Source organism: Hyperolius riggenbachi, chromosome 11 (assembly GCF_040937935.1).
Source record: "Hyperolius riggenbachi isolate aHypRig1 chromosome 11, aHypRig1.pri, whole genome shotgun sequence".
Taxonomy (NCBI): Eukaryota; Metazoa; Chordata; class Amphibia; order Anura; family Hyperoliidae; genus Hyperolius; species Hyperolius riggenbachi.
The window spans coordinates 222949097-222962265 of record NC_090656.1 but is presented as its reverse complement, the minus strand read 5'-3'; the positions used below and the strand labels follow the sequence as shown (position 1 = coordinate 222962265).

Here is a 13169-nt window from a genome sequence, read left to right as displayed (position 1 = left end):
TGGTCAGGTACTGGGTGACTGTAGGAATGCACTTTAGGGGTCGGGTTCAAAGCTTTCCCATTTCTGAGAAAAGCACTTTTAGGCTGTGTTAAAGCGTTTCAATTTCTAAGACGTCTCTTCAATCTTGCAGCCTGAGGCCTGTGAGGAGAGGGCGGCCTCAGTTCTCCCCGCCACATGTATGCAGCAGCTGGACAGCGGCAACTGGAAGGAAAGGCTGGCGAGCATGGAGGAATTCCAGAAGGTAACTTGGATTCCATAGCATTGTGTCCTTCAGGTCTTCGGTCACAGGTCTCCTCATGCCAACCTTGTTCTTCTTCTCTGCAGGCTGTGGAGACCATGGAAAGGAATGACATTCCCTGCCAAGCCTTGGTCAAGATGCTGGCAAAGAAACCTGGATTTAAGGAAACCAATTTCCAGGTCTGTCTTCTCCACGCTCTTTCATTTGTGTCCTATAACCAGTTCGGCCTATCTGGACGAGCTTACTTGTCCAGATAGGCGCTGGTGCGCGCGATCGGGCGCGTCCCCGCTGCTAGCCCCCCGATCAGTGAATGGGAATATAATCCAATCTACCTTCCCCGCAGAAATACCAACCCTTTCTCGTCCAGATAGGCGCTGCTGCCGCCGGCTGGTGCGCGCGATCGGGCGCGCCCCCGCTGCCCGCCGCTAGCCCCCCGATCAGTGAATGAGAATATAATTCCCATTCACCGATCTACCTTCCCCGCAGAAATACCAACCCTTTCTTGTCCAGATAGGCGCTGCTGCCGCCGGCTGGTGCGCGCGATCGGGCGCGCCCCCGCTGCCCGCCACTAGCCCCCCCCGATCAGTGAATGAGAATATAATTCCCATTCACCGATCTACCTTCCCCGCAGAAATACCAACGCTTTCGCTCCAGAGCGCGGTATTTCTGCCCCCAGGAAACATCTCCCCAGCATTTTAGTTCCTGGATGCGAGATCGTTCGCATCCAGGACTTTTTTCACTGTGGCCATCTTGTGGCCAAATAGTAAACTGCACCAACATACAATTTTAATAAAAAAAAAAAATAGATTTTAAATTTAAAATTAGCAGTTTCTCTCCCACACCAAAAATTACCCACATACACTTTTTTTATTAAAAAAAAAAAAAAATTAAATACAATTAAAAAAACCCAAAAACAAATAGTTACCCAAGGGTCTGAACGTTTTAAATATGCATGTCAAGAGAATATGTTATTATAATATTTAAAATTATAAGCTTATAAATAGTAATGGACGCAAATTGAAAAAATGCACCTTTATTTCTAAATGAAATATCGGCACCATAAATTGTGATAGGGACATTGGCCTCAATTCACTAAGCTTTATCAAACACTTTACCGAACATTTGTTAATTTATTTCATGGGTAAAATCTCATTTTGAATTCACTAAAGTGTTACAGATTTCTTGAATGTTTTATCGATAAAACATTTGATAAATATATAACACTTTAGTGAATTCAAAATTAGATTTTATCCATGAGGTAAATTATCAAACGTTCGGTAAAGTGTTTGATAAAGCTTAGTGAATTGAGGCCAAGTTTAAATGGTGTAATAACCGGGACAGATGGGCAAATAAAATACATGAGTTTTAATTACGGTAGCGTATATTAATTTCAAACTATAATGGCCAAAAACTGAGAAATTTTTTTTCATTTCTTTCATAATCTTCCTGTTAAAATAGATTTAGAAAAAAAATAATTCTTAGCAAAATGTACTACCCAAAGAAAGCCTAATTAGTGGCGGAAAAAACAAGATATAGATCAATTCAGTGATGAGTAGCAATAAAGTTATAGGCGAATGAATGGGAGGTGAACGTTGCTCGGATGCATGAGATTTTCGGACTGCGGCGCTGAACCAGTTAATTTAGTAAGTTTTTTTTTTTTTTTTTTTTTTTTTTTAGTTTTTATAGCTATTTTAGTCCCCTATACTTTCCTAGTAGTTTTGGGTCACCCTGAACCGCTGGGGTGTTCTGCTGTTCTGGTCCAAGGCAGAAGATCTTGCTTGGAACAGAGGTAGGTTGATTGCCCATAGTGTTGCACTGCATCCAACAGTGTAGCAATATTCACTAGAACTCAATGAAATATTATTTGTAGATCGCCGACGTCTTCTACAGCACTGTACAGAATATATTGTGTCCCTTTAAAGCAGATCCGAGATGAAAAACTAACTATAACAAGTAATTTGTCTATATATCTTTTCTAAAGTTTAGATAGTTTACACAGCAAATCTAGCTGCAAACAGCTTTAATAGAATTATTTCTTCCTGTGATACAATGAGGGCAGCCATGTTCTGTTTGTGATCATCACACACAGGCAAGCCGCTGTGCATCTCCAGCCTGTGAAAACTTCACTCCCCATCTCCTCCTCCCCTCTACCTCTGAAAGCTGTGGCTAGTAATACCTTCCCCTCCTCCTGCCCAGACTGAGCTCCCATGAGCCCTTGCTACTGTCTGACAGTAACGTAAAGATCAAGGGAAATGGGGGTTGGGAGGCATGTGTAATAAGTTCACTATGCAAGTCAAACTTATAAAAATGCAAAAAAGCTTTATTAATTATCAAAAATCACAAGAATCCATCATAAAAAACCACACATGCAGCAATCAGAAGGACATCGCACGCATACTGACCCGCACATCCATGCACTCACAGCCCTAGCTTGAACCACCTAATGTGGTTTAGGGATCCCAATGCATGTAATAGGCCAAAAATCCATCTCAGCAGATGATCTCATAAGCACAGTTATAACAGTATAGACGGTATCATTGTGCAAGGTGTTAATTGCAAAGCAAAAATCAAAAAATCAAGCATTGGCCAGAATGAAATAGTCAGTTCCCAAGGTTGATGCAAAGCAGGGGCAGGCAAAGCAAGTTGCAGCAGCAGATATAGCGTAAAGTCATGCACCAAACTGTTGTCAAAATGACCAGGCTGGGTATTGAAACCCGTATACTGTACCCACTCCGGGCGACGGCATTCCAAATTGGTGCTTGTGTTTCAGGGTTCCTCAACCCACCGCCGGAGCTCGCGGCTAGGGGAGAAACAGGAAGCAGTCCAGACAAGTCCACTGGTGATGATGCGGATATCCGAGCAGAGACCGTTGTATAACTGGTGAGCTGCAGCCACAAGTGAAGGCAGGACTGTGGGACCGTTCACAGCGGTCATGCATGGATGGCAGCAGGCAGCGGCGGATGAACCTGGCAAGGCGGCATGTGCGTAGAGCCGTGTCACGCCAGACGCCCTAACATGTTTCGCCGGACACTTCCGGCTTTCTCAAAGGGAGGCGTGGCTAACTGGGTCTCCGTGTCCTGCCTAAATACGCGCACACGCCGCCGTCACTGGCGGCAAGCGCGCGCATCTTTCACCATAACAACGAGCCACAGCCAATCAGTTACAGGGGAGGAGCTGGATCCAAAGTAAACAGCTCCAGCGTGTGAAGGAAGTCACACAGAGATGTTACATGTAAACCGATGGCTATTGGTCGTGATAGGAGAATACAGGCAGAGTACACACAAACCACATACATTCATTATTCATTCAGCTTAATGTATTAACTACCATGTCTGACAGTGCCTTGGCTCTCTGAAAACCTGTGGGTGGGGCTTGTTTAGTTTATAAGGAATTGGAGTATTAAAACAAAAGCAAAAAAGTATTTGGCTTGAGGAATGCCCTATAAACAATAGTAACACAATTATGCAATGAGTAAAAGTTCATCTCTGATCCACTTTAACTGTCCCTCAGAGGGGCTCGCATTCTAATCCATCTACCATAGTGTCATGTCTATGTATGTATTGTAGTCAAGGCCCATTCTAGGGGGGAGCCAATTGACTTACTGGTTCTGTAATGTGGGAGATAACTGGAGTGCCTGGAGGAAACACACATACAAACTCTGTGCAGATAGTGACCTGGTTTAAATTTGAACCAGGGACCCAGTGCTGCAAGGCGAGAGTATGCCATAATGCTGTTATTTGTAGTGTATAGAAGCATCCAATCTCATTCTGATCTGAGAGATCGAGCTTTTGGGGTTGAACGCCTAATGCAAACATTTGTATAGGGTTTTTCTCCTGTCGGACTCAAAGCGCTCAAGAGCTGCAGCCTCTGGGATGCGCTCAGGCCACCCTGCAGTGTTAGGGAGTCTTGCCTTGAACTCCTTACTGAATAGGTACTGACCCTAGCCAGGATTCAAACTCTGGTCTCCCATGTCAAAGGCAGCGCCCTTAACTACACTATCCAGCCACTATCCCATACTTGCCTCAGAAGAAGCCTCTGGATCCTGTAATGGCTTCTCCCACCTTCTTCCATTGCTGCTCACCGACCACCACGAACAACTCAGACGAGCTTGTCTGAATATCTGGACCACGCTCCTGTTCATGCATGAGCGCAGCTGTACTGTGCCTGCACACATCCGTGCTTGTACTTGCAGAGGAGTGTGATCCAGATCTTCTGGAGGGTCCTGGCGAGGATGACACAAAGCCTCAGCAGGATCCAGAGGCTTCTCTCATCTTAGGCGATCCATGCTATAACCTCCTCCTCTGCGTTAATCTATTGACTTGTGCACTGTCTGCAGATATCTTTACTTCTGCAGAGGTTTCAGTATTTCCATGCTGAGCCAGTTTTTACCCATGAATCTCTTCTCTATTCAGGTCATGCAGATGAAGCTGCACATCGTGGCCCTTATTGCCCAGAAGGGAAACTTCTCCAAAACCTCTGCCCATGTGGTCCTCGACGGCTTGGTAGATAAGGTGGGAGATGTGAAATGTGGTGGCAATGCCAAGGAAGCTCTGGTGGCCATAGCAGAGGCCTGTTCACTGCCCTGGACCGCTGAGCAGGTAAGATGCTGTATCTAGTCTACAACCGTAAAGAGGGGGAACTCTTCAGCATGCTGGCTGGGAATGTAGCTGTACATTTGAAATCTGTACCAGGACCGTGGTGTGGGTTTTTTTTGTGCGCTAAATCCACCTGCTTGAAAATGTTGTTGCTGTTAGAAAACCATCCGATTCTTCCTCTTCCAGTGCAGCTATGCAGAATGTTTGGCTTGAGATACAAGAGCAATGAGATCAGTTGCTTCTGTTGCTGCTTGAATAAGTAAAGTTGTAATGCTAGTGCTTTCTTTGTAGGTAGTGTCATTGACTTTTGCACAGAAGAACCCAAAGAACCAATCAGAAACTCTAAACTGGCTCGCTAATGCCATTAAAGAATTTGGATTTTCAGGGTGAGTATTAACCTCTTGAGGACCACAGGGTTACACCTCCCTAGTGACCAGGGTATTTTTTACAATTCAGCACACTGCAGCTTTAACAGTTCACCACCATACAACTTAGCAGCCAAATGAATCTTGCCTCCTTTTCTGCCCACCAACAGCTTTCTGTTCGTGGGATCTGTTGCTGCTAGTTTTATAAAAAAAATGTTTTCTTTATTAAAGCAATTTTTTAATGTAAATTATAGCCTCCCCCCCCCCCTCCTGATCCAATCACTGCAACCTCTTATTATGGGTATCGGCCTATGAGAGAGATCAGTTTGTGAGCCACTCTAGGGGGCAGCTCAGAGACAGAGCTCTCCCCCGTACAGCACTGCAGGAGATTACAGCGCTGTACATATAAATGTTTGTTCTTTAAAGGGAAGGTTCAGGGAGGGGATTAAAAAAATAAAAAAAAAATTTCCACTTACCTGGGGCTTCCTCCAGCCCGTGGCAGGCAGGAGGTGCCCTCGCCGCCGCTCCGCAGGCTCCCGGTGGTCTCCGGTGTCCAACCCGACCTGGCCAGGCCGGCTGCCAGGTCGGGCTCTTCTGCGCTCCATTTCCTGGGACTTCTGCGTCCCACGCCGGCGCGCTGACGTCATCGGACGTCCGCCGGGCTGTACTGCGCATGCGCAGTAGTTCTGCGCATGCGCAGTACAGCCCGGCGGACGTCCGATGACGTCAGCGCGCCGGCCTGGCCGGGTCGGGCACCGGAGACCACCGGGAGCCTGCGGAAGTGGCGGCGAGGGCACCTCCTGCCTGCCACGGGCTGGAGGAAGCCCCAGGTAAGTGGAAATTTATTTTTTTTAATCCCCTCCCTGAACCTTCCCTTTAACAGCCTGTCAGCTGTGATTGCAGGATGATCACAGAGCTCCATTATGTGTCTCGGCAGGGAACGATTGCGCATGCACGTGCCCTGCTAATATCCGCCCCAGGACTTGACACCAATCTGCATTAGGTGGTCCTGGGGAGCCACTCTGCGGCCGCCAATTGGTGTTAGGTGGTCGCAGAGTGGTTAAAGTGTACCTGTAGAGATAAATGGCTATAGTTAGAGGCTTCCCTAAACATCCAAGTAAGCTTTGCACATCCCACTCAAGCCCACCGATCCAACATTGGACCCTCTGATACTATTTGACAAGCCCTGTATGCTACTGCACAGTCAGTCAGTCCGGCTGCGCTTGTTCAGACTGAAGCGTGGCCACAAAGAGGGAGGGTCCTGGCAAGCAGCGGTGGGCTCAAGGATGGGAGAGGTCTCTAGCTCATCTAAAGGCTTCCCCTAAAGCAGGGGTCTCAAACTCGCAGGCCATTTGCGGCCCTCGATACAATATTTTGTGGCCCTCGCAGAGTCCCCAAATCACCCGGGGGCAATCCGTTGGCATTTCCTGGAAGGGGTAGAGCTATCAGCTTCAGGTCTGCCCCTCCTGACGTCAATCGCCGCACGGATCGCCGCCTCTCCCTGCCCCTCTCTGTGAAAGAAGAGTGAGGGGGCGGGCAGAGGTGGCGATGCGCCGCGATTGTGAAATCCCTTATGCGGCCCAGCCTCATCCTGACTTTGCCTCCTGCGGCCCCCAGGTAAATTGAGTTTGAGACCCCTGCCCTAAAGAGTCTGAAGCCAGATTAAAAAAAAATGATCCCAGAGCCTTCCCCATGAGGGAAGGCTCTGGGTCCTATAGAGCCTTACCAAACCTCTCCTCATCCCCTTGTTCTTATACCCTCTTCCCCTTTTAGCAGTCTCCGACCGATTTTGAAAAACTATCCCAATATTAATTGGGAGCAGATGTTGGAAATTGTCTTTGACCTATCGATGTGATGGGAAGTTGCAAATTGCAACTTTTACCAGCCTCTAGATTGATTAAAGCTCTGGTATGTTTTCTGTAGTGCACTGACCAGTTCACTAATGCGCGTTAAACTCTTCTTAGGATCAATGTCAAGGCTTTCATCAGCAATGTGAAGACTGCGCTTGCAGCTACCAACCCGGTGAGTGGGCTATAGATAGATGTGACTGATGATAATGCTACTGCTAGTCCTCCTGTCTGACACTCGTGTTCTCTGTACAGGCAATCAGGACGTCAGCCATCACCCTGCTGGGGGTCATGTACCTGTATGTGGGGGCCCCTCTGCGAATGTTCTTTGAAGAGGAGAAACCTGCTCTTCTAGCACAAATCGATGCAGAGTTTGATAAGGTACAGTCCTCTTTTCTTCAAAGTGTAACACAACTCTTAGAGGTGTGTGTTTTTTGTTTTCTGTTTTTGTTTTTTTTTTAATTTTCTTTCTGGAATGATTACCAATTGTGGATGGAGTGCAGATAGTTTCAGATTGTATGCAAAATGTTTGCAGTTTTGGTAAATAAAAATCCACAGGAAGTTAGCAATTTTGTATTTATAGAGCGCCAACATACTCCGTAGCGCTGTACAATATGCAAACCAGTGACACAAGTCCTTATACATACAAATGCCTGTGTACTTTGAATAACCAATACTGCTTATTTGATTGCACAGAAACTGGAAACAAAAGTGGGAGGGCCCTGCCCTTTCGAGCTTACAATCTAGACCAGGCATGGGCGAACTCGGCCCTCCAGCTGTTAGGGAACTACAAGTGCCACAATGCATTTGCCTTTATGAGTCATGACTGTGGCTGTCAGACTCCTGCAATGCATTGTTGGACTTGTAGTTCCTTAACAGCTGGAGGGCCAAGTGTGCCCATGCCTGATCTAGATTCTAGAGGGTAGTGGGATGGACATATTGGGGGAGTAGACAAAGAGGTTAACATGAGGCAGTGAGCATTAATTTTTAGCTATAGCAAATTAGACGCTTGTCTGAAAAGGTGTGTCGTGGGGGTGCGTTGAAAATTTCCAGGCCTGGGGAATAAAGGATAGGCGGTCGTTCCAAAGGAGGGGTGACACTCTTGAGAAGTCCTGGATGCAAGAGTGAGAGGAGGTGACCAAGCTGGTTAAAAAGATGGTCGCTTGGGAGGAGCAAAGGTTCTGGGATGGGTATCTGGAGAGTAATAAGGAAATGTATGGAGGGGATACTGAAGAAATCCTATGTCTTGTGCGCTCACTAAATCTAATATAGTAATTATATCAATGTGCAAAAGCTATCACTTGTACATAACAATGATAAATATTAATACAAAAGTCCTTTCAAACAGTCCAGTGACTTATTTACATGTACATTGAATCGCTGCACCAGTCATCAAGCATTGATGTATACTACAGTTCTCCTTTAAGATGCTGCGCTCACATGTGCTTGTAATCTTCTTATAGTTGTATCACTCAAAATGAAAGAAATAAAACCATAGCGTGATATTGTATTATAGCAATGCCGTGTTATAAACTGTTCTAAATCACCTTTTTTCCGGCACCAGCAAACTCCTCAGCAAGAGTTGCACACACGACTCATCACAGCAAGCAGGCGATAGACTTTCTCAGGCTTCTTCAGTATTCACGTTATTTATTCAGGAAACATATATACAGATATAGCTCATCATATCCAAGCAAAGCAGATCCTCCTGTTTAAGGTCTTGGCGTTGCAGCTCGTGGCTGACCCTCCTCCTGAGGGTTAGTCAGTTACCTTCTTTCTAGACTACGTTACTCTAGACTACCTATGTACAGCATACATTATATCAGATTACAGCAAGGAATGAAATACTTAGAGGTTCCAGTCAGCATTAAAGTAGGAAGCATAGCAGGAATCAGAGAGGGAATGCCCTCTGTCCGCCCGTCCCGCATCTTAAATAGCGGATAGGAAAGAATTAAATGTGACCTCATCTTCGCCACGACTATTGGCGTAGCCCCCTCGTGGTGTCAATACACACTCGATTAATATTTAATGAGGCTCTTGACATACTTACAAGAAATTTGGTATTTAGAAAACATGGCCTATGTTTACTGTTCCTGTGGTGTACGTGTTGAGGTCAGAGTAGGCCGGTGGCCTTCTTTTAGGAACATGTTCTCCAATGTTCTCAGTATCTGCTTGTTTGTTCAAGCAGACACTGAGATGCCTCTGCCTGCATCACAAGACACTCTATTTATGTTAAAGACATACACTGCGGACAAGCCTTTTATCTAAACTCAGGCCAAGTAACTGAGGCCTACTTAAATTCTAACCTGCCGCTTCCCTCAACACCTAGTGCTGTAAACAAGAACTGCTTGTGTATCCACCACAATCGCCAGGTTACACAGGTCCTCACCATGTGATGTCGCTGCCAACCACAGACAGCAACAACCCCAAACCCAGATACACTACTGTACATCGACTTACATCATCGCATAATTCAAACAACTATCAGTTATAGTGTTCTCTACACACATCCCTGCCGCTGCATGAATGCACATATGCTCTGCTGCAGGCACACACGTAACGACAGCAGCAGCCAACTAATGACCCCTATGTGTATCCAGCGCACAGACCCATCCCCCACACACATGGCAGGACACGCATGCAGACAGTGTGCGAAAAACCAGCACCAAGGATACACAATGTCCCACAATATGTATATAAACATGAGTACAACTACAGGTGGGGACACGTATGTGTCCCATCATCCCAGGGGTACAGAACTCCCCCCCCCCCCCACCTTCAATAGGCTGATGGGAAGCTTCTGTCCATGTGGAGTTCTATCTGCTAATGAAGTGGCTGTGAGAGACCCGCTGGGAGATTGAGCGCAGTTGCTTTCTCATAACTTGGGCAGCAGAACAGAAGGTGAGAGGCCACGTATGATTCCCTGTGGGCCACCTATAAGCACTGGGGAGAGCGTGCATGTTCCAGAATTTGGAGGTGTTATTGTTGCTGTCTGTGGTTGGCAGCGACCTCACATGGTGAGGACCTGTGTAACCTGGTGATTGTAGTGGATACACAAGCAGTTCTTTACAGCACTGGGTGTTGAGGGAAGCAGCATTGCTATAATACAGTATCACGCTATGGTTTTATTTCTTTCATTTTGAGTGATACAACTATAAGAAGATTACAAGCACATGTGAGCGCAACATCTTAAAGGAGAACTATGGAGGGATAGCCTATTAGAGCTTTGTATGATAGTGTTAGGAGTTTGAACTGGATCCTTTTGGGTGTTTGGTAGCCAATGGAGTTTCTGGCAGAGAGGCAGCATCAGAGGAGTGAGAGGAGGATGAGACTAGCCACAGAGTTCAGTAGGGAATGGAGAGGTGCCAGTCTGTTATTTGGCAAACTGCAGAGTAGTATATTACAGTAATAAAGACCAGACACAATTAGAGCACATACAATAATTTTAGTAGCCTCTTGTGTAAGGAAGAGACTAATTCTGTAGATATTTTTGAGATAGAAGTAGCAGGAGGTTATGTGGTTGAAATTGGCACTCTGAGTCCAGAGTTACCCCCAGACAGAGCTTTAGGAGTTGAGGTTATTGGGGTGTTTTCTAAAATTGTAACTATAGGTGGGGAAGCAGAGAGATGGAGGAAATGTCACAATTTTAGTTTTGTTTTAAATTTGAGGAAACTTGATGACATGAATGCAAAAAACAGCTGACAGTCAGGGACGGGAGATAACCGTGTATAGAGGTCAGGAGATGAGAGATTTGAGCGTCAGTGTATAGTTGATACTGGAAACCAAGAGTGTATTCTACAGGATCTTCTAAAAAAATTAGCATATTGTGATAAAGTTCATTAATTTTCTGTAATTGTACTGATAAACATTAGACCTTCCATATATTTTAGATTCAAATACACACAACTGAAGTAGTTCAAGCCTTTTATTTGTTGTAATATTGATTTCGGCATACAGCTCATGAAAACCCCAAAATTCCTATCTCAAAAAATTAGCATATTTCATCCGACCAATATAAGGAAAAGTGTTTTTTAAAACTAAGAAATAGTCCAACCTTCAAATTATGTTTCAGTTATGCACTCAATACTTGGTCTGGAATCCTTTTTGCAGCAATGACTCCAATGCGGTGTGGCGTGGAGGCAATCAGCCTGTGGCACTGCTCAGGGTGTTATGGAGGCCCAGGATGCTTCGATAGCGGCCCTTAAGCTCATCCAGAGTGTTGGGTCTTGCGTCTCTCAACTTTCTCTTCACAATATCCCACAGATTCTCTATGGGGTTCAGGTCAGGAGAGTTGGTAGGCCAATTGAGCACAGTAATACCATGGTCAGTAAAACCATTTACCAGTGGTTTTGGCACTGTGAGCAGGTGCCAGGTCCGAGCTGAAAAATGAAAATCTTCATCTCCATAAAGCTTTTCAGCAGATGGAAGCATGAACCCACTTTTTGAACCAGAAAACCGCGACAGAAGCGCCTGACCTGGGGCTACAGAGAAGCAGCACTGGACTGTTGCTCAGTGGTCCAAAGTACTTTTTTTTGGATGAAAGCAACTTTTACATGTCATTCGGAAATCAAGGTTCCAAAGTCTGGAGGAAGACTGGGGAGAGGGAAAATGCCTGAAGTCAAGTACCTACAGTTCCAGTGATGGTCTGGGGTGCCATGTCAGCTGCTGGTGTTGGTCCCACTGTGTTTTTTTTATCAAGGGCAGGGTCAATGCAGCTAGCTATCAGGAGATTTTGGAGCACTTCATGCTTCCATCTGCTGAAAAGCTTTATGGAGATGATTTCATTTTTCAGCACGACCTGGCACCTGCTCACAGTGCCCAAAGCACTGGTAAATGGTTTACTGACCATGGTATTACTGTGCTCAATTGGCCTGCCAACTCTCCTGACCTGAACCCCATAGAGAATCTGTGGGATCTTGTGAAGAGAAAGTTGAGAGACGTAAGACCCAACACTCTGGATGAACTTAAGGGCCGCTATCGAGGCATCCTGGGCCTCCATAACACCTGAGCAGTGCCCACAGGCTGATTGCCTCCATGCCACGCCGCATTGAAGCAGGCATTTCTACAAAAGGATTCCCGACCAAGTATTGAGTGCATAACTGAACATAATTATTTGAAGGTTTGACTATTTTTTGTTTTAAAAAAACTTTTTTTTTTTAATTGGTTGGATGGAAATATGCTAATTTTTTGAGACAGGAATTTTGGGTTTTCATGAGCTGTATGCCAAAAAATCATCACTATTAAAACAATAAAAGGCTTGAACTATTTCAGTTGTGTGTATTTGAATCTAAAATATATGAAAGTCTAATGTTTATCAGTACATTACAGAAAACAATGAACTTTATCACAATATGCTAATTTTTTAAGAAGATCCTGTATATCCATACTCATGGCCTGGGATAATTAAGAGGTCCTAGAGCAGAGCCTTTTGGCACACCAACAGATAGCGTGTCAGGAGAGAAGTTAGTGTTGGAATAGGAGAAAGAGTGATCAGACAGGTAGGAGCTAATCCAAGAATGTACTAGGTAGGCCTGAAAGATAAATCTAATTTAAATCGAAATCGCGATCACCAAGATCACAATTTCAGAATCGTCAAAGAGGTGGATATCACGTCATTTCCACAAGAGGAAGTTTGAAGAAGCGCCTTCAAACTTTCCCAAAGTCCCAGTGCCCGCAGCGTTGGACATACCTTCCATCCTCTGCCGCCTCTTGTGCTTGTCAAAACTTTGGGTTCCTGTATGTCACATGATATACAGGAAGTATGCCGTGCATTAGAGCCTGCAGGAGGCAAAGTGGATTGACTGGCATCGCTGGACTCGTGCTTGAAGCTATGTCCAGAACTGATGCAGCTTGGGGGACAGAGGGGGCACAGAGAGAGACACAGAGGGGGCACAGAGAGAGACACAGAGGGGGCACAGAGAGAGACACAGAGGGGGCACAGAGAGAGACACAGAGGGGGCACAGAGAGAGACACAGAGGGGGCACAGAGAGAGACACAGAGGGGGCACAGAGAGAGACACAGAGGGGGCACAGAGAGAGACACAGAGGGGGCACAGAGAGAGACACAGAGGGGGCACAGAGAGAGACACAGAGGGGGCACAGAGAGAGACACAGAGGGGGCACA

General features: G+C 45.7%; 1 protein-coding gene across 4 annotated transcripts in view; it reads left to right on the top strand.

Moving 5' to 3' along the window:
• The window catches only part of CKAP5 (cytoskeleton associated protein 5), a 123521-nt gene that overhangs the window by 62293 nt on the left and 48059 nt on the right, over positions 1–13169 (top strand). For all 4 annotated transcript variants that reach the window (XM_068260737.1, XM_068260734.1, XM_068260735.1 and 1 more), the window contains exons 15-20: positions 131–241; positions 325–417; positions 4651–4836; positions 5125–5219; positions 7163–7220; positions 7301–7426. In XM_068260737.1, coding sequence (XP_068116838.1) covers positions 131–241; positions 325–417; positions 4651–4836; positions 5125–5219; positions 7163–7220; positions 7301–7426 — 669 coding nt within the window. The remainder of the gene's footprint in view (positions 1–130; positions 242–324; positions 418–4650; positions 4837–5124; positions 5220–7162; positions 7221–7300; positions 7427–13169) is intronic.